Source organism: Callithrix jacchus, chromosome 8, assembly GCF_049354715.1.
Source record: "Callithrix jacchus isolate 240 chromosome 8, calJac240_pri, whole genome shotgun sequence".
NCBI classification, from domain to species: domain Eukaryota; kingdom Metazoa; phylum Chordata; class Mammalia; order Primates; family Cebidae; genus Callithrix; species Callithrix jacchus.
The window spans coordinates 87,424,728-87,447,197 of NC_133509.1; the positions used below are offsets into that span (position 1 = coordinate 87,424,728).

At 39.4% G+C, this 22,470-nt stretch overlaps 1 protein-coding gene across 34 annotated transcripts in view; it reads right to left on the reverse strand.

Annotated features, from left to right (window-relative positions):
- FERMT2 (FERM domain containing kindlin 2) overlaps positions 1–22,470 on the reverse strand; it is a 168,283-nt gene that overhangs the window by 27,898 nt on the left and 117,915 nt on the right. For all 34 annotated transcript variants that reach the window (XM_078334955.1, XM_078334951.1, XM_078334945.1 and 31 more), the window contains one exon: positions 8,386–8,520. In XM_078334955.1, the coding sequence (XP_078191081.1) occupies positions 8,386–8,520 (135 nt within the window). The remainder of the gene's footprint in view (positions 1–8,385; positions 8,521–22,470) is intronic.

The window sequence follows — 22,470 nt, forward strand, 5'->3', positions numbered from 1 at the left end:
CCCCCTCTGCCTTCTGCTGTAATTATGTTTCCTGAGGTCTCCCCAGGAGCTGATGCCACCATGCTTCCTGGGCAGCCTACAGAAATGTGAGCCAATTAAACCTCTTTTAAGTTACCCAGTCTCAGGCATTTCTTTATAGCCATGTGAGAAAGAACTAATACAATCACATGTTTTTTTTTTTTTTTTTTGAGAGAAGGAAAGAAAAGAAAATGAGTAAAGGAGAGAAAGAGGAAGAGAGAGAGGGAGGGTGAACGGAAATATTGCTTTATTCTGAAAAAAAAAAAAAAAAATGGGTATTAATAATGGCCAATGTTTCACTTAAACCTATGAGTAGGTGTGATGTGATATTGACAAGAATGTATATTTTATGTATTTGAAGTGGAGAGCTCTATAAATATTTAAGTTTACTTGTTCCAGATCTGAGTTCGAGTCCTTGATATCCTTATTAATTTTCTGTCTCATTGAATCTAAGTCTCTATGTATCTGGGTGTTAGGATTGTTAGCTCTTGTTGTATTGATCCTTTTACCACTATATCTTTGTTGCTTTAAAATCTATTTTATCTGCTACGAGAATGGCAACTCCTGCTTTTTATTTATTTTTGCTCTCCATTTGGTTGGTAAATCTTTCTCCATGTTTAATAGAATCAGCCACCTACCCAAATCTACTCCCTTTCAATTTCCTATAGTTTGTATATTCTTGATTTCATAATTACTTCATTGTTCTTATTAGTTCTGTAGGCGCCATGTGATAATAACTCATTTAGTGTTCACAACAACTCTATTCACTTTGGAAGGAAACTGAGGCAAAGCAAAGTTAAATAACTTGCAAGTTAAGCTGCAGAGCCAAGCTATAAATCAGCCAGTCTGGATGTAGGGCTACACACTGCATCCATGTGCTATAACTTATGCAAGCCATTCCCAATTGGTGTGCATGTATTTGTTTAAAATTCTGTTACTGTCTAGGCAAAGGGGCTTACGCCTGTAATCCCAGCACTTTGGGAGGCTGAGGCGGGCAGATCACCTGAGGTCAGGAATTTAAGACAAGCCTGGCCAACATGGTGAAACTCTGTCTATAGTGAAAATACAAAAAATAAGCCAGGTGTGGTGGTGCATGCCTGGAGCCCCAGCTACTTGGGGGGCTGAGGCAGGAGAATCACTTGAACCCAGGAGGTAGAGGCTGCAGTGAGCAGAGACCGCACCACTGCACTCCAGCCTGGGCGACAGAGTAAGACTCTGTTTTGAAAAATAAAAATAATAAAATTCTGGCCGGGCGTGGTGGTTCACACCTGTAACCCCAGCTCTTGGGGAGGCTGAGGCAGTGGATCTCCTGAGATCAGGAGTTTGTGACCAGTCTGGCCAACATGGCGAAACCACATCTCTACTAAAAATATAAAAATTAGCAAGGTGCGGTGGCACGTGCCCATAGTCCCAGAAATGTGGGAGGGTGAGGCAGGAGAATCGCTTTAACCTGGGAGGTGGCAGTAGCAGTGAGCCAAGATTACACCATTGCACTTCAGTATGGCGACAGAATGAGACTCTTGACTCAAAAAATTAAAAAAAAAAAAATTCTGTTACTAATGTCATCATTGCAAATCAGTGCTTCAATAAACATTTTTGTAGTTATTTCCCAATTCTAGCAGCACTGCTGGGTCAGAGGGTATGGGTATTTTAAATTCCTTAGTCTTAGTTCAGAGACAATCCCAACTAAGTTGTTTACCTCAGTGCCTGGTTTAAAATACATCAGAGGCAGAAAACCAGTAAAGAGTAAGATAACATAGCAGATTTAGTCACCAACAAAATATGAGTTTACTGAACAATGTGGAAAGATAACTTAACACTTATAAGGAGGAGAAATAAAGAGTTTAAAAAGCACTATAGTCTGAGTCCACCTACTGTAGATATTTAAAACCCTGTATAATCAAGTAACTCCTAAATACCGCTATATTGCAACACAGTAAAATTTGCCACCTTATTGTAAATTATATATTTTTTTAAAAAAGAGTACTAAAGTAATGAATTTTAGAAAGTCTTTCATCAAATACTTTTTATATTTTATTAAAAGAATTTGATGGTATTATTTTTATATTTTTGGTGAAAATTTTCCCAAGCAAGAGTAAAAGCCTAGAACTATAAAGTAAATGGCTAACAGATATAAGACTACATAAAAATGTAAAACTATATGGTTAAAAAAAAGGCCGCAAACAAAATGCCAGGATATAAAGGAAAGTAACACATTAAAATTTAATATCACTAAAAACAAAAATACAAATTAAACAAAATTTATTCTTTGAAAATAGAATAGAAAAAACAAATATATAAATTATTCAACTATCCTAGTATTTATCAAGGAAACACACAATAACTGAGATACTACTTATTGCCAAACTGGCAAACATACAGATTTACAACATTCAATATTGAGCAGAATGTAGGAAATGAGGCATTTTCATATACTGCTGATGGAAGGGTAAGCCACAGAAACTTTCTGGAGAGAGAATCAGAGTGTGTGTGTGATATAAAGTGTATAGATATATATGTATCTATACATACATGTGTTTTTTTAGAGAAGGGGTCTTGCTCTGTTGCTCAGGCTGGCGTGCAGTGGTGTGAGCACCCAGGTCGAACTCCTGGGCTCAAGAGATCCTCCTGTCTCAGGCTCCCAAGTAGCTAGGACCACAGGTGTGCACCACAACACCCAGCTCTGGGATATATTTGACAGAAAAATTAGAAGAAAACCAGACATGCAAGTCACATACCCACACATGTATATAAACACACAGAAAGGGTACTGTCAAGTTTGTCTATAAACTCACAACCTAGTTATATGTAGTAATCAAGAAATGGCTCCCTCTTGAGAAGGAGAAGCCAGGGAATAAGTTTAAGAGGAACTCACCTTAAGTTTAATACATTTTTTATATGATTTGAGTTTATTATAAAGAGACTGTATTAATGTATAAATTTTATAATTAAAATATGAGGTCCATTAGTATGTATCAGTGAGAAAACACAATGTGTATATAACACAGTCCCACTTTTGTTAGAAAAATGAAAAAATACGTAATTCTGTAATATCTGAATATTTACTATGAGCATGTGATTCTTTTGTACTTAAAGAACACTTTTAAAAAATGTTTTGAGGGTAGGTGTGTGGGTCAAGATGGCCAGGGGCAGACCTATTTATTTCTAGTTAAATAATTATAAACTTGCTTTGCTTATTGTACACCGAAGTTTATGCCACGAACTAAGCTATATCAAATATTGGTGCAGTAAAATAGAAATCAAGCAGCAACAGGAGGCCTAAGGTAAAGACCATCTGAGAGCGCCGAGAAACCGTGGAACACTGCAGGGTGGTTGCAGGGCAGGAAATACTGCTTTGGTCCCACAAATGCCTTCTCAACATGGAGGTTGCATGAGGATCTCGTAAAGAGGACTTGCGTAAGATCTCTGAGAAGGGAGGCGACCTCTGCTCACAACATCATGCAAAAGGTCTTGCAGATGGGAGTTTACAAGGAGGAAAAGCCTTGCAAGGCAGAGATCACCAGAATGCCACAGGCTCTGCCTAGGTTCTCAGAATATGGAGTAATCTTGAGTGCTCTGTGTTTACAATGCTTGGGAGACAAAAGCCCCGTGATACACCAGGTGTGGTCAGATCTGGTAGTGCCTTATCTGCTATGCTTCTGATGCTAACACACCTTGTTAGCAACTGGTGGTAGAATTCTGTGTTCTAGGTTTGCATGAGAATCACGTCTGCTACCGAATACTGCAGACCACACCTCTCCCCCTTGGCTATCTTGCCCACATTAATTTCAAGGCCTCTCCCAATAGTTTCAAGGCCTCCCCTAATCATCCCTCCCTGCTCCCCCACCCCTCAATTAACAAGTGTCTACCTAATAAAAGCACACAGAGCCCAGAGCTCAGGGCCAGTGCAGTTCACCCCTCGTCAGAGTGCGTGGGACCCCTGGACCCATGCTGTGAACTTCTAATCTTGTGTCTTTGTCTTTATTTCCTTCTCTCACTCCTCATCACCGCTGGGACATGGAGCACCCACACACAGGGTTGGGCTGGTTCCCAAAAAGTTGCAGTGGCTCATACCAGTAATCCAGCACTTTTTAGCAAGAAGAAACTATTACAAAAGTATCCAGTGTTTCCAGTTCTACCAGCAGCTTCTTGTCTTTTTGTTTTGTAAAATATAAGCTGAGAATTGTATTTTTCATACTCATAGGGTTTGCTTCTAGCCATTCTGTATGATGAAAAAATTTTAAGATTTCCTTCTTCCCGGACCAGCGTACTCTCAGAATTTCTATGCATACTGGTCTTCTACCTGTGGTTTCCAGGCAACAAAACCTCAAACTTCCCAAATTCTAACTCTCTAAGACTTACAGAAACATTCAGCGTTATTGCGTCTAATTTTGACATGGGACGATTCTGATTGCCACTACGTCGGAGAGTACAGTATAAGGATTTCTTAGAGAATTTAAATTTTAACTAATTTTTTTTCTTTAATGTAAATGAGCCTACACAAATTAAGTAAAAGCTAGGTTATGGCATCTCTGGCCACTGACATATCTGGTAAAATCATGGTTCCGTGTGCACTTCTGAGGAGAAGAAGGGGGAAGGAGGCAGGTGCATGCATAGCGCAATGGTGAAAGCTCCAGCTTGGGAGTGGGATGAGCCTGGGCTCACGGTTCAGCTCTACCAGTAACCAGGAATTAGTTCCCAGGGAAGTGATTTAGCCACTCTGAGTTTCTCTTCTCATGCTATCTGCTTTTCAAAATCATTCAATTAATATACTTAACCGTGAGGATTCAATATATTCCATGTAGTATGTTGGACAAGAAGTTGCTCAATAAATGTGGTCGACAGTAATGGCAATGTTTTAACAAAAACATTGGTTTTCTTTCTGAAAAGGATCTCTTACAAATAGAGTCCACAAATGTCCCTTAGGGCGTGCAAAGTTGTCCAATGGTCAGGCATCTGAAAGCAAAGAACTGAGGAATGGTACACAGACAGAAGTAAAAGCAGCTGCAGCCTGGGTGAAAGGGAACTGGTGGTAGTAAGAACAAGGGAGCCCAAGATTGGGGAGGGTAAGAATTGGTAAGGATGTACTTCTTGGGCACAAGCTAGCCAAACACTGGGCAGCACAGGAATAGCCCAATGATGCAATGAAAAGGTGCAAGTACAGCCATGCATCCACTAATAACAGGGATGAGGCAGGTTCTGAGAAATGCATCGTTAGTGGATTTCATTGTTGTGTGAACATCACAGAACATACTCACACAGACCTAGACAGTATAGCCTACTACACACCTAGGCTATATGGATGGTATAGTCTCTTGCTCCCAGGCTACAAACCTGTACAGCATGTTACTGTACTGAATGCTGCAGGTAACACAATAGTAAGTATCTGTATCTGTGCATCTAAACACAGAAAAGGTAGAGTGAAAATATGGGGCTCAGCACAGTTGCTCATGCCTGTAATTTCAACACTTTGGGAGGCCAAGGTGGGTGGATCACTGCTGCCAGGAGTTTGAGACCAGCCTGGCCAACATAATGAAACCTCATCTCTACTAAAAATATAAAAAGTAACTGGGGGTGGTGGTATGCACCTATAGTCTCAGCTACTCAGGAGGGTGAAGCAGGAAAATTGCCTGTATCCAGCCTGCAGAGTGCTGAGATTGCTCCAGTGCACTCCAGTGTGGGTGACAGAGAGACTCTGTCTCCAAAAAAAAAGAGAAGAAAAAAAGAAAATATAGTATTGTAATCTTGTAATCTTATGAAACTACCACCATACATGTAAATCTGTTATTGACCAAGACATAACTATGTAGCACATGACTATATTTATTTCTTACTATGTCACATTATCACATGGACATAACATTTTATGCTCTTTTTTGTTTGTTTGACAAAGTCTCCCTCTGTCGCTCAGGCTGGAGTACAATGGCACCATTTCAGCTCACCGCAACCTCTGCCTCCCAGGTTCGAGCGATTCTCCTACCTCAGCCTCCAGAGTAGCTGGGATTACAGGGGTGCGTCACCATGCCCGGCTAATTTTGTGTTTATAGTAGAGATGGGGTTTTACCATGTTGGCCAGGCTGGGCTCGAACTCCTGACCTCAGGTGAGGCACCTGTCTCAGCCTCCCAAAGTGCTGGGATTATAGCTGTGATCCACTGCTCCCGGCCCTTTTATTCTCTTTTACCTCTTCCTCAACCTGTAGGCTTCCACCAATATCGACAACCCTTCTCCACATTCCCTCCTGTACAATTATTGACTGGAAGTAAATCTGATACTCTTTCTACAATAGCGATTTGATAATTTGGTAACATTCAGAAACCAATCATTCTACAATGCCCTAGTCTAAATTCCACTGTCTGCCATTAAGTATGTTCCAGTGCTATCCTAAAGGATCTCAGAGGTCTCTCCGCCATACGCTGGCTCAACTCATTTATTCACATCTTGTATTTTTGCAAGGATGTTCTTTGTCAGTATCATTCTTTCTCCTTGGATTGCCTTTTCCCATCCCAAACCTAGCCACTGGAACTTAAAAGCTGAATTCACAAACTTTGTTTGGAATTGTTTTCTGAATTTCGAAGACATTATCTTCCATAAATGTCATTTAACATTTACATATTACCTTCTTAAGTACAGTAACTGTTTTTCCACTAATCTACAAACTACTTAAAAGTACTGTCTTTTTTTTTTGTATCTTTCAAAATGCAATCAGTACATAGTTACAGTAAAGTTACATGGCTTGTGACGTTAAGATGTTCCTGGCACCACTGTGCCATAATTTCTTATCCTTATCCATAAAATGTGGGTATTAACAGAATCGACTGCAAAGATCTGTAGTGAGAATTACATGGGTTTCCATGGGTAAAGTGCATAAAATAGTCGTGGGCACTGCACAGTACGTGCTCTGTAAATGTTGCTTCATTATTACTATTACCATCATCATCTCAGAATTTAAAAAACCAGAATGAACTATATTAGTAAGATTAATTAGTAAATTTCACCTCCCAGCAACTTTGGGAGTATGAGGTGGGTGAATCACGAGGGCAGGAGCTCTAGACCAGCCTGGCCAACATGGTAAAACCCTGTCTCTACTAAAAATACAAAAATTAGCTGGGCATGGTGGTGGGTACCTGAAATCCCAGTTACTTGGGAGCTGAAGCAGGAGAATCATTTGAATCTGGGAGGAAGAAGTTGCAGTGAGCTGAGATCATGCCACTGCACTCCAGCCTGGGGGACAGGACAAGACTCTGTCTCAAAAAAAAAAAAAAAAAAATTTTTTTTTTTTTGCTGAAGGGACCTAAGTAATGGATTTATAAATTTGTGGCTGATGGAAATGTGGAAAACTGCAATGTTCGGTCTAGGTGTATGGCCACTATTGAAGAACATAACTTTATTAGTCACCAAGCTTCCCAATAGACATTACCTGAATGCCTACTGAATGCCATATGCTGAGTTAGGTTCTGGTGACAAAATAGTGAGATAGTCCCTTCATTCAGTGAGCTCACATTAGCAGGGGAGAACACACAGTATAACACCACCAAACAGAAAACTCTGCTGACTTATGACAGAAGGATGACTAATTCAGATTGGAAAAGTAATGAAAGGGAATCTAAGAAAGCTCCTCAAAGGAGAGAAACCTTAAAGAAAAAAGGTAGGAGGGCAGGGAAGCAGAAAATGTAAAGCAAAGAGACGGCTGTTGTTTTTTCCTTTTTTTTGAGATGGAGTTTTGCTCATCGCCAGGCTTGGGGTGCAACGGCGCACTCTCAGCTCACCGCAACCTCCGCCTCCCATGTTCAAGCGACTCTCCTGCCTCAGCCTCCCAACTAGCTGAGATTACAGCCACTCGCTACCATGCTGGGCTAATCTTTGTGTTTTTAGTAGACATGGGGTTTCACCATGTTGGCCAGGCTTGTCTCGAATTCCTGACCTCAGGTGATCCATCCACCTCAGCCTCCTGAAGTGCTGGGATTACAGGCGTGAGCCACCACATCCAGTGGAGAGAAGGTTTTTCAAAAGGAATTTTTGTATTAACTAAATAGTGGTGGTTTTCATGATCTACACACTAAAAAATTTCCAATTTCTGCCTGATTCCAATTATGGTACTATTCCTTTTGACTCTCTGAACAAGAGAACTGGGCTTCCTCTTTATTGATTCAACTATTGACACCTGACATGATGATTTGCACATGAGAGAAACCAACAACACTTAATAGTGACATCATGACTGAGAGAAAAATGCTGAAGGAGAGGTTTTTGTTTTTTTAACTTGACACTCTTCTTGATCTACATGATCCATTTACCCACCACCAGAAAGACACAGGTACACAGTCTACAGTTCTCACTTTGAGCCCACTGCTTGGCAAAAGTCTTACCTGATCCAGGAGTGATAAGAGGCCCCTCTAATTCAAGTGCCTCATCTTCAGACTGGTCATCTAGTTTCTTCTTTTTTTTCTTTGTTGGATCTCTGGGTTTCTTTAAGAGAGAAAGTTCTTCAGGGTGTCTGATATCTGTTAGAAAACAGATTGTTTTACTAGAACAACAGAAAATGTAAACACTTTACACTTAATAAATCTGTTTCAAGATAAGAAACTGTAATTTCTTTCTGTATGTCTGAGTTGTGTCAGATACTGATGCCATGCAAAACACTGATTACGACCAAAAAAACTCTACCCAAAGCATCCTTAATTCATACCTACATAATACACGTGATGACCTCAAAGTAGAGATAATGATCTACTAGGGTACAGAAAGAAAATATCAGAAGCCCTTATTTATATATTTTTATATGAAACTGGAAGGAAAATTGAGATTTATATTATATGATGTTCTTTATCCACTCTGTATGTCATAAGGTACACATGATAAATGAGGTCAATGTTATGATATTTTTACATCATTACCAAATCTCAAATTTTAATTGATTCAAGTTTTCTGCCCTGTATCAAATGGCTACAAGTTTCGGATCTATTTTCATTTGAGGAGTCGGTTAACAGGCAAAATGGTTAAATGAAAATAACAAAAGAAATTTAAAATGATCCAAGGAACCCCCCACACACACGTTATTTTATATACTGCACATCATGTTCACAAATTGCAAGACTTTGTTAAGAAGTCAATTCTCCTCAAATTAAGCTAAAGATTTAATGAGATCCCAGTCAAAATTCCAACTTTTCTGTAGAAATTGACAGACTGTAAAATTGATATGAAAATGAGAACAATCCTAGAATAGTGAAAGCAATTCTTTAAAAAGTTGGCAAACTTACACTACTGATTTTATTAAGACATGGTAAAGCTGTATCAATCAAGCCATTGCACTTACTGGCTAAATGATAAGACATACAGATGAATGAAACAGAAGAGGGCCCCTGAAACAGACCTAAATATAGGTGGGTCAGAAGTTTTTGACAAAGGTGCCAAGTCAATTCAAGGAGAAAGAAAAATCTTTTCAACAGTGCTAAACAATGATTCATATATATATATTTAAAGAACATTAATCCTTATATAACAATATGCAAAAATTAATTCTAAATGACCATTGATCTAAATATAACAGCCAAAATAGTAAAACTAGAAGAAACATAAGACAAAGATTTCTTAGATAGACATATACACACAAAAAATTGCCCTTTATTAAAAAAAAAAAAGACACCACCAACCAACCTAGTCTTTAGACACTATTGAGAAAACAAAAAGGCAAGCATATATTGGGACAATGTATTTGCAGCACACCCATCTGACTAAAGACTTGTATTCTGAATATATAAAGAGCCCAAACAACTCAATAATAAGAAGACAAATGAACTGAAGATCTGGACAATCACTTTAACACATGACCAAGCAGCACATGAAAAGATACTTGACATTATCAGTTTCAGGGAAATACAAATTAAAACCACAATGAGATAGCAGTATCCATACATCAGAGAGGCCAACATTAAAAAGACATACTACCCAGTGTCAGTGAGGATGTAAAGAGGAACTTGAACTCTCATAAGCAGCTGATGGGACTGTAAAATGAGACAATGTTTTGAAAACAGCTCAGCAGTTCTGTATGAAGTTGAACATACATGTACCACACAACTCAAGACATTCTACCCCTATTTACCCAAGACTATGAAAAGCACATTTGTAAAAGCACTTTATTTACGAAAGTCAAAATTGAAAATAACTCAGATGGATAAACAAAAATGTGATATCAATGGAACACAACTCATAAATCGGTAAAAAGAAACAAACTGTTGACACATGCAATAAAAGGAATGACTGAGGCAGGGAAGAGTGTCTGAGCCTGTGAGTCCAGGCTGCAGTAAGCCATGACTGGGCCAGTGCTTTCCAGCCTGGGTGACAGAGCAAGACAATCTCCAGAAAAAATAAAACACACACACACACACACACACACACACACACACACACCCTACTCATGGTAGAAGTTTGGAAGTTGCCCCGTAAAAAGTATAAATAACTGAATCATTTAAAATGTGTTCTTTCAGAACTGTAAAACAGGGCAAAAAATAAAATTGTTTATAAAAGACGAAATATGACTAGTAAATGATCATTTTAACAACTGCGTAACATTCTACTATGTAAATAAATCATAATTTAATCATTCTTCTAATACTGAGCCCATTATAACTAATATTTAATAATTTTACAAACATCTGTTTTCATCTTTTTCCATATTTTATTTCAGAATTCACGGGAGAATTACTGGATTAAAGGTGATAATTTTAAGGCAAAGGTGGAACAAGATCGACATATATTCTTCTCTTATGTCTTTGATTAGTAGTAACGTATATCTTCTCATGTGTTTTTAGTCATTGATATACAATTTTTTCCTTTTCTTTTTTTTGAGACGGAGTCTTGCTCTGTTGCCAGACTGAAGTGCAGTGGAGAGATCTTGGGTTACTGCAACTTCCGCCTCCCAGATTCGAGATTCTCCTGCCTCAGCCTTCTGAATAGCTGGGACTACAGGTGCACGCTACCGCATCCAGCTAATTTTCATATTTTTGTAGAGATGGGGTTTCACCATGTTGGCCAGGATGGTCTCCATCTCTTGACTTCATGATCCGCCCACCTCGGGCTCCTAAAGTGCTGGGATTACAGGTGTGAGCCACCATGCCCAGCCCCTTTTCTCATTCTTCTATGAGATTTCTTCAAAGGTAATTTGCATGTAAAAATTAACATGGTAGCAATTACTGCAAACCACACTGGACTTTCTTCTGTTTTTTTTTTTTTTTTTTTAATTTATATAAACATTGTCCATGTTTAAATAAGAAGTCCAAATAAATTATTTTAATAAGTATATGGGTTTTGGTCTGGTTTTCTGTTGGTTATTTGAATGTTACTATTAGAAACACTCATTTGGGCATGACAACTCACGCCTGTAATCTCAGCACTTTGGGAGGCCAAGGCGGGTGGATCACCTGAGGTCAGGAGTTTGAAACCAGCCTGGCAAACATGGTGAAACCCTGTCTCTACTAAAAATACAAAATTAGCTGGATGTGGTGGCATGCACTTGTAATTCCAGGTACTGGAATGAAGTAGTGTTAGTGTGATCAAAGGTCACTGCAGCCTCCACTTCCCGGGCTCAGGCAATCCCCCTTCCTCAGCCTCCCAGAATACTGGGAATGCAGCCCTGAGCCACCACACCCAACCACAGTTCATTCTAATTAGCAGGTTATCAAAGAGAAGACAAATCTAGTCTTATCTACATAGGCTATACAAATACTATACATATGAAAAGCATGAGGGTGAGGGAACTGAGAAACAGAGGTAAATAAGAGTTCTCAGGGTACATGAAGCATTTCTGGTTAAAAATGTGTACCGAACATGTGCATTTATTTTCAATCCTTTTCAAAATCATGTAAAAATAAAGAAAACATAAACCTGTAAGGGTCCCCAAAATGGAAGAAAATACTGCATAGGAAATCTCAGAAGTTTTGGGAGGCAGACGTCAGATAGAACAGTAACTCTGTAAACTGGAGAAATATAAAACCAAGGTGTGTGTAGAAGGAGGTACCAATGGGAAACACCCTGATTCACTGTTCTAATCATCAAACTGAGGCACAGAAAAGAGACTACCTGAAAAATGTAGTCCACCCCAACATCCTTTTCCTCCTGTTTCTTTACTGAATTAAACTCAGGTAACCTATTCCACAGACACACACCCTTTAGGATCCCTTACAGACAGTATCTGAACAGCCCTAGGGAAAAGATCTTTTAGATACTGATGTTTGAAAACGCTTGCTCATTATGTCTAAATACATTACAGAGGGATGATGAGCTAAACTCCATTCAATATAGAGCTTCCTATTAGGTACTGATAATGCCCCAGCATTAAACATATGAACCAACAGCCAAAGATTACTAGACACTTGAGAAAGGCCTCTGTGGTGGGCAGAATACTGGAGGTTTAAGATACCTACCCATGGTTACACAAACACCAATCTAGGTAGTGTTGTGAGTTTTTGCAAATGAATTAAGATTACTTATCAATTGATTTTAGGGAGATTATCCTGGGTTATCTGGGTGAGCCCAGTGTAATCACATGAGGCCTCAGGAACAGAAGAGGCAGGCAGAAGAGAGATGAGACAGAAGGATTGGTCAGATAAATTCAGAGAGAAGAGCTTGACCTGCTGTTACTGGCTCTGAAGACAGACGAAGAGGGCCACAAGCAATGTGGAAGGCCTCTAGGAGCTGAGAATGACTCCTGGCAGACAAGCCAGAGGGAATCCCACTTAGTCTTACAATCACATAGAACCAAACTGTACCAAGCAAAATTCATTCTCAGAATCTCCAGAAAGGAATGCAGCATTGCTGACACCTCAACTTCAGCTGCTTAAGAGTCTATACACCTTTAATTCTAGTACTTTGAAAGGCCAAGGTAGACAGGTCACTTGAGGTCAGGAGTTTGAGACTAGCCTGGGCAACATGGTGAAACCCCGTCTCTACTAAAAATACAAAAAATTAGCTGGGCATGGTGGCATGTGCCTGTAATCCCAGCTACTCAGGAGGCTGAGGCAGGAGAATTGCCTGAACCCAGGAGGCAGAGGTTGCGGTGAGCTGAGATTGCACCATTGCACTCCAACACGAGTGAAACTCTGTCTCAAAAAAAACAAAAACAAAAACAACAACAAAAAAACAAGCCAGGCATGGTGGTGAGTACCTGTAATCCCAGCTACTCGAGAAGCTGAAGGGGGAGGACTGCTTGAGCCCAACAGTTCGAGATTAGAGTGAACTATGATTGCAACACTGCAGTCCAGCTTGGGCAACAGAGGAAGACCTTGTCTCTTAAGAAAAAAAAAAGAAATAAAAAGAAAAGAACACTATCAGAACTATTAATAGTAACATTGGAAGCCAAAAGATAATTTAACAATGACTTTCAAATTCTGAGGGAAAAATAATTTTTGACACAACAATTCTATTGAAGGGCAGAATAAAGACATATATCTCAAAAATTTACAACCCATTCACCTTCTTACTACCCTGATAGAGAATATATTCCACCAAAATAAGAGAGCAAGTCAACACTGAGGAAAACTTCATGGTCAAATACGAGAGAGAAGAGAATGTTGAAAGGAAGTCCCAGGGCTGTGACTGTACACCTGGGCTGAGAAAATACCCACCCCGGAATGCAAGAGGATGTCTAGGAAGAAAAAGAGAACAGTGGGGAGATTGACTATAATCCAAAAATGTATTTAATCATGTTGAAAATTAAGGTGAGTAATATAAATAAATCAGCAACAGATATATGTTGCAAAAGCAGCAAATGATAAAAAGGCCTATGACCCTTTGGGAAGCAAAGACTTCTCTTGAGCCCTCAGGAGTTACAAACTAGCCTGGCGCCTGTAATCCCAGCACTTTGGGAGGCCAGCGCGGGTGGATCACCTGTGGTCAGGAATTTGAGACCAGCCTGGCGAACATAGACCAGATGGCGAACCATCTCTATTAAAAACACAAAAATTAGCCAGGCATGGTGGCATGTGCCTGTAATCCTAGCTACCTGGGAGGCTGAGGCATGTGAGTCACCTGAACCTGGGAGGTGGAGGTTGCAGTGAGCTGAGATTGCACCACTGCACTTCTGTGTGGGTGACAGAGTGAGACCCTATCTCAAAAAAAAAAAAAAAAAAAAAAAAAAGGCATATGAGATAGGAAAGGTAAAAATATACATTTCGGCTCAGAAAGTAAAAATGTCTGCTTTGTTAATATAAACAGTAATTGTGATTCAGCCAAAAATTATAATAGTTATAATAAAGAAGAAAAGAAAGGGCTAAGGCCAGTCGATGTGGCTCACCCCTGTAATCTCAGCACTTTTAGAAGCCGAGGCAGGTGGATCACTTGAGGTCAGGTGTTTAAGACCAGCCTAACCAACATGGTAAAACCCCATCTCTACTAAAAATACAAAATTACTGGGCGTGGTGGCATGTGCCTGTAATCCCAGCTACTCAGAGAGCTGAGGCAGGAGAATTGCTTGAACTGGGGAGGCAGAGGTTTCAGTGAGCTGAGATTGAGATACTGCACTCCAGCCTGGGGGACAGAGCGAGACTCCATCAAAAAAAAAAAAAACAACAAAAAAGAAAGGGTTGAGTGGAGAAACATCAACAGTTATCTAAAATTGATAAATCAACAAATAATACTGTAAGCACGTATTCAGAATTATTAAAATAAAAGCCAGAAACATTAAAAGAGTAGAAAGTGGTAGGGAATGCAAGCAGGTGCTGGGGAGAAATTGGGCAGAAAAGTAGTTTCATGTTATAAGCCTTTTTTACTTTAATTCTGCATTTATTGCTTTGATTAAAAAATAATTTCAGGCTGGGTATGGTAGCTTATGTCTATAATCCCAAAACTTTGGGAGGCCGAGGTGGGCAGATCACAAGGTCAAGCGATCAAGACCATCCTAACCAACAGGGTGAAACCCTGTCTCTACTAAAAATACAAAAATGAGCTGGATGTGGTGGTGTGTGCTTGTAGTCCCAGCTACTCGGGAGGCTGAGGGAGGAGAATCACTTGAACCCAGGAGGCGGAGGCTGCAGTGAGCCGAGATCAAACCACTGCACTCCAGCCTGGTGACACAGCAAGACTCCGTCTCAAATAATAATAATAATTTCAAAAATCTTTCTGCTTACTGAATAAAGAATGCATTAGGAAGAAAAAGAATCGATAAAGGAAGACTGCTTAGGAGGCTCCTGGAACAGGAAGAGGTGGTGGCGAAGTGGACTACCAGAGCAGTGGAGGGTGGAGAGAGGGAGAGATGGGGAGACTGAAGATACCTCCTGGAGGCAAAATGAACATTTCACGCTGATAATGAGAATGTGTAGGTGAGGAAGAGGGCAATGCTAAGGATGACTCCCATGTGTCTGGTGTGTGTATCCGGGATGGAGGGGCCTTTTACTACTACGGTGACTACTTGGGGGAAGGGTGGAAAGAAGGGAGGAGGGAGTGAGACATTTGGAAAGGAATACCATGAGTTCAGCCTTGAATATGTTCAGTTTAAAATTTGGTTAAATAAATGGTTTTGTTATTATACATAATGCTTTAATGAACATATGATGGCTTTCTAAGAAAGATGCAAGGCTAGAAGAGAATCTAGGAAAAATTAAGAATGAAGGATTTCAAGTAAGTTGGAGTAACAGGAACTTGATTTACTCTCCTGTTTTATTTAAACAATAAGAAAGAAAAGAAAAAGAAACACTTTCAGACATTAGGCAACAAGATGCACAAAAGAAAGAGACCAGATGAGCTGTGTACCAGCTTACTGCCTAGGGGCGGGGGAGGGGCGCATGGGGCCAGGTCTTGCAGTGTTGAGAGATCTGGGACTGCATTCAGGGATGACAAGGTGGCTAGAATGTGTGGGGCAGAGGACAGGAGAGAAGAGAGCTCCACAGAGTGCTCTCAGGGTCTACAGAAGTGTTTGCTGAAGTCTCACTGAAACCTGCTGTGCATTTGTTAAAAGGAAGCTACCAGAGACTGTGGAACGGCTGAAAGAGTTAATGTTCCCATCTAGGAGAGCAGAAAGACCTCTATACAGAGTACTGAGAAGAGTCCCCAGAAGACTATTACTTCAGTAATGAGGCGAAATTAGTCCTAAGGCTAATGGTGCCCCTAGTCTACCCTAATAAAGCTTCAAAGCAAAAGGAGCCAACTAATTTCAAGTAATTTGGTGACCAGAAGAAAAGCCAACACAGCTCAGTACAAAAAAATCCAGCCACTATGACACATAATGACACGTAGCCAGAAGTAAAGGGTGGGGCGGGGAAGCACAAATAACTCAGATGATAGATAAAAAGCATTGAAATAGCTATTATAAACATATTTCATATGTTTAAGAAACTAGAGGAAAACAAAGAGAAAATGAAAAATCTATATAAAAAGGAAGCCAGAATCAAATTTCTAGTGATGAAAAATATATCTCAAACGAAAAAGGCACTAGATGGGATTAATAGCAGATTAGCAGCAGAAAGATCAATGGACTCAAAGTTATAATATACCTTTAAAAAATTATTTCAGGGCTGGGCGTGGTGGCTCACGCCTGTAATCTTAGCACTTTGGGAGGCCGAGGCGGCAGACTGCCTGAGCTCCAGAGTTCATGACCAGCCTGGGCAACATGGTGAAACCCTGTTTCTACTAAAACACAAAAAATTAGCTGGGCATGGCGGTGTATGCCTGTAGTCCCAGCTACTCAGGAGGCTGAGGCAGGAGAATTGCTTGAACCTGGGAGGCGGAGGTTGCGGTGAGCCGAGATTGTGCCACTGCACTCCAGCCTCAGTGACGGAGCAAGACTCTGTCTTCAAAATTTAAAAAAAATTTAAAAAGTTTAAAAAGACAACTACTTAAGTAAACATCATAATCAAATTGCTGAGAATCAGTGTAAAGATAAAATCTTAAAAGGCACACAGAAAACATACAGAGGAACAATAACAGACTTCTCTGAAATTATGCAAACCAGAAGACATCAATTATTGGAGTGGGGTGGAATTTAGAATTCTCCCAGCTGCAGTGTCTTTCAAAAATAAAGGCAAATCAAAACTTTTTTTTTCTTTTTTCTTTTTTTTTTTTTGAGACAGGGTCTCACTCTGTTGCTCAAGTTGGGGTGCAGTGACGCAATCTTGACTCGCTACAACCTTTGCGTTTCAGGCTCAACCAATCCTCCCACCTCAACCTCCCGAGCAGATGGAACTACAGGTGCATGCCACAATGCCCAGCTAATTTTTTGGTACTTTTTGGAGATGGGGTTTTGCCACGCTGCCCAGGTTGGTCTCGAACTCCTGGGCTCAAGAGATCTTTGGCCTCCCACAGTGCTGGGACTACATGTAGGCATGAGTCGCCATGCCTGGCCCCAAACGGAAACTTCTGTAGACAAACAAAAGGTCAAACTTCATCACCAGCAGACTGGCACTATAAAAAGAGACGCTTATCAAGTTCTTCAGGTAGAAGAAAAAGGAGACCACATGGAAAGGACACTTATAAAGAGCACTGAAAAATGGTAAATATATGATATGAAAGACCATTCTGCTCATTTTTAAATACTTTATTGCTTTAGGGGGAAAATAACATATTGTGGGGTTTAGCATATATAGGAATAAAATATATGACACTAACAAAAGGACTGGAAGGGAGACATGAAACTAAACTGTTGTAAGGTTATTATACTATGTGTGAAGTAGTATATAATTTGAAGGTAGACTGAATAAGTTAAGTCATATACTGTAAACCCTAGAGCAACCACTAAAATGGCAAAATCAAAGTCATGATAACTACTAAGTCACAGGTGAAGATCAATGTAATCAAAATAATCCTTCCTAAAACAAACAAACTAACAAACAAACACCCACCAAAACCCCTTCATCCACTAGAAAGGTGGGAAACAGAAAAGAAATGGGACAACAGAGATCATAAATTGACTTCACCAAAATGAAAACTTTTGCTCTTAGAAAACACTGTTAATGAAATGGTAAGCCATACACTGTGAGAAAATACTTGCAAAACATATCCAGTAAAATTTCCTTATCTGGGATATGCAAAGAATGCTTACAACCCAAACAGATGACAACTGAATTTAAAAGACGGGCAGGCAAAGGATTCAGACAGACACCTCACCATTATGTGGGTGACAATTAAGCACATGAATAGATGCTCAATGTCACTGGTCACTAGGGTAATGCAAATGAAAGCCGTAAGGAGACAGGCTCTCACACCTGCTAGAATACCCCAAACTCAAAAACTCAAGTACCACCAGTAAGAATGCAAAATAATAGAGCCACTTTGGAAAAAAATTTGACTATTTATTTATTTATTGACTCTTTGTCAATATTTGACAAATATCCACATATCATATGACCCAGAAACCTACTCATAGTTTTTATTGCTCTTAAGTAAATACCTGTGTTCCCACAAAGACCTGTAAGGGAATGGACATAGAAGCTTTTTTTGTTTTTTTACAATAGCTTCAAACTGGAAGGAACCCAAATGCCCCTCAACTGGTGCATGGATAAACAAATGACGGTACATCCATACAACAGAGTACTACTCAGTAATGAGACGGAGTTAATAACACACAATAATATGGATGAAGGTCAGAGCATTATGCTAAATGGAAGAAGCCATACAGAAAAGACCAAATACTGCAGGACTCTATTTACATGACATTTTAGAAAAGGCAAGACTATAGTGATAGAAGGCAGATAAGTGGTTTGCCAGAGGTCAGAAGGGTAAAGAGGATTGTCAGCAGAGGGGTATGGGGATACTGTCCTATATCTTGCTGGTGGTCCATTAGTCAAAATGCAATGAATTTTGCTAGTATGATTATTTTACCTTAAATTATACCTTAACAAAGCTGATCAAAAGGATAAATAAAAGTAAAGGACACAGCTTATAAGATACCCCTTGGGTCCTCTCCTTAATAAAAATTTCATTTTTATTTCTTTAAACTCTGGCCCTTTTGCTCAGGGTAACTGACTAGATACTTAAAAAGGCATGTGGCAGGTCTGCTGATGGGCTAACTGACCGGCCATTTCTCAGCCCTTTAAGAAAACTGGAAAAGTTAAGTATATTAATATTTTCCCAGCCTTCCCTGCAGCTAAGGGCAGCCATATGACCCAAGGTGGGCCAGTAAGATGTGAAGGGGGATTCTGGGACGTTTTGCTTTGCTGTTAGGACACAGGTGCGAGAAGAGAGTTGAGGTAGATACTCTGCCTCTTAAGTGCAGCTTCAGGTTGAGCACCCCTAACCTGACTGGAATGCTCCAATGAGCATTTCCTCAGAGTTTACATTCGCAGCCAAAAAGTTTTAGAATTTTGAGCATTTTAAATTTCAGTTTAGGGCACTCAACCCATGTACTCCTGGAGCTCTAGGAGGCATCTTACAAACATGAGGCCAACCTGACATGCTGAGGGGTAAGAAATTGAGGGATGGAGAGGGCTTGTCCTTGAAGACAACTGAACAAGGAATCCAATTCCAGAAACCACTTCATTTTCTCAAGTAACTTCTAATGTGAAAAAGAAGGCCCTTATTTGTTTAAGGCACTGTTAAATCTGAATTCCAGCTGGGTGTGGTGGCTCATGCCTGTAATCCCAGCACTTTGGGAGGCTTGAGGCGGGTGGATCATTTGAGGTCAGGAGTCTGAGACCAGCCTGGCCAACAGGGCGAAATTCCACCTCTACTTAAAAATATGAAAATTAGCTGGGTGTGGTGGCGGGCACCTGTAATCCCAGCTACTCAGGAGACTGAGGCTGGAGAATCACTTGAACCCGGGAGGTGGAGGCTGCAGTGAGCTGAGATCACGCCACTACACGCCAGCCTGTGAGACAGAGTGAGACTCTTGTCTCAAAAAAAAAAAAAAAAAAAAGTTTGAATTTCTGTTATCTGTAGCCAAAACCCTATTAGCTGACAAGGGGCAAAATGAATATGGAGAGAAATGAGTAGAAATAAAGTAACAAAAAGCACTGAACAATTTTCAGGATTAAGTCAAAGTATCATCTCTCCTTAAGGGTAGAAACAGAATAATGAAAGTACAAAAAAGTAGTTTAAGTGAATCTTTGTTTCCTTTTCATCTTTATTTAAACATCTAATCTTTATTGTTACCACTAAAACAAACCCTTTTGTACAGAGTCGTTATGAACAGCTTAATTTACCTAAATCAAATTACTTTTATAATAACAAAAAATTTTTCAAGACAACTGAGCTTCAGTCAGTCTGAGTTCTGTTCCACCAGCGTTTTGTGCTTCTCCATCCCTACCAAATTCATCTTCACAAGAGTGGGACAGAAAGAGAAAAAAGAGGAATGAATCAGCATGTATCTAAGGCAGAAAGATCTAAATGACATGTCCTATTGGTAATACAGAATGGTAACAAGCTCTAAACACAAAATATATTTTTTAAAAAGAAGGTATTTTGTGTTTAGAGCTACTATAAGTAGCTCTCTGTTGATTGTCAGACTTTGAGAGAGTTTCATTTCCTCTTAAGAAGGCTCTTCATTTGTGAAGCCTGCGTGCCAGAATACATGTTACATTTTTAAAACAATGATGTTCTTTGCCAATAGTCTTTCCTTCCAAAGGAAAAGGAAAATGAAACAAAAACTTCATTTAATTATTACACAGAAGCACTGGTCTGAAAGTGTGTTTTTGGAAGAAAAAAATTATTACACAGAAGCATTTTGTCAACAGTTAAATCATAAAAGATAATTTTTACCAAATAAAAAGCTTGGACATGATGTCAATGTTCGCAAAAGTAGGTGTTTCCCTTTAAACAGTGTTCTGCTGGTCTTGCATCACTGTCCTTTTTCAGCGGTTGGCACACCCTTCACATTTACTTGGTAACCTTAGGTAACTATATTTTGGTAGCAATGGAAATGTCCTCATCTTTCTCAGTTTTAATTCTACTGCTTGCACGGTAGGTAAGCAAAAGCCACAGGAGTAGATACAAGAAGGTTAAATTAATTAAATCACGATGACCACTACTTAGTGACTTCATTTTAATTTGAGTAGATATTTAATAACTTGGGTTGAAAATTAAGTAATCTAAAATTAACAGAAAAAAGTCCTAATTATTCCTGGGAAGAGCTGTATACCGTCACTTCACTGTTCAGTTACAGTGGAGAAAAGAAAATAAACCGCTAGAATAATGTTTCCCTTAATGTAATTCAGGGGTTGGCAAACTTTTTCTGTAAAGATAGTAAATATTTTAGGGTATGCAGCTCTGCTCAACACTGCTGTTGTACCGCAAAAGCAACCACAGACAATAATACCTAAGCAAATGAATGTTGCTGTATTCCAATACAACTCTATTTATGGACATAGGAATTTGAATTTTTATAATGTTCACAGCATAAAATATTAATTTTTCTTAACCATTAAAAAAATGTAAAAGCCTAATTATAATTAGTTCTTGAGCCACACAAAAGCAGACTGCAGGCCAGAGTTTGCCAACACAGTTTAACCACTTGGCAAATCAAATACCCTTCCCTCTTTCCTAACACCATAGGAACATTTTACAATTTTTATAATATGAAATTTTATAATTTTCCTATGAGTGTTTTTATTTTATAATATTTTACAGCAACAACAGTATTAAATTATGTATTATATGCATGTATTAAATATATATTATTTAAGGCCGATTAGCTGTTTTATTTATTTCTGTAGCCAAATCTCACTGTATAACTATTTGACTGGATCTTTATGCCCTTATTTTTCTCCTGGTTTCCTCCAAATAGGGACCCCATCTTAGGAACCCTCCTCTGTGATACTGACCCCACCCTACTCCCAAATTCTTCATGATGTTAAGTAGACTGCAGCACAGAGCCTGCTATCAAGATACCTTCCTCCCTGTTGCGCTGCCAGCATGTGAAGAAATCTATCTATTCACACATGTCAAGTACCTGGACTCTTACCAAACACTGTGATCACCTAAATTTTATGTACCTCCTAGATTTCTGAAATCTTTCTGTACCGTTGGTATCTGATCCTTTATGTAAACATGACTAGTCTATAAAACACAAACCCTTTTGTTTTAGACAATTTCATAATCAAGTGCCTTAGTTTTTGGAGTATTCTCTAATATATCTACAAAGAAAATTACCACTCTTTAAGATCCTCTTTTTTCTGCAGGAAAGACCTTATAGTCTTATAATTTATCAAAATATTATGTAAATTTCTACCCACTAATACTGATAGTTCACAGACCCTTAACAGTGTTAAGACTGTTTAGAGGAAATATAATGTAACCACCCAATGAAGCAGAAATTCCCTGAACACCCTGTAATAAATCACTACTTTTTTTTTTTTTTGAGACAGAATCTCACTCTGCTGCCCAGGCTGGAGTGCAGTGGCATGATCTTGGCTCATTGCAACCTCCACCTCCCAGATTCAACTGATTCTCCTGCCTCAGCTTCTCAAGTAGTTCGGACCACAGGTGCATGCCATCATGACCAGATACTTTTTGTATTTTCAGTAGAGACAGGG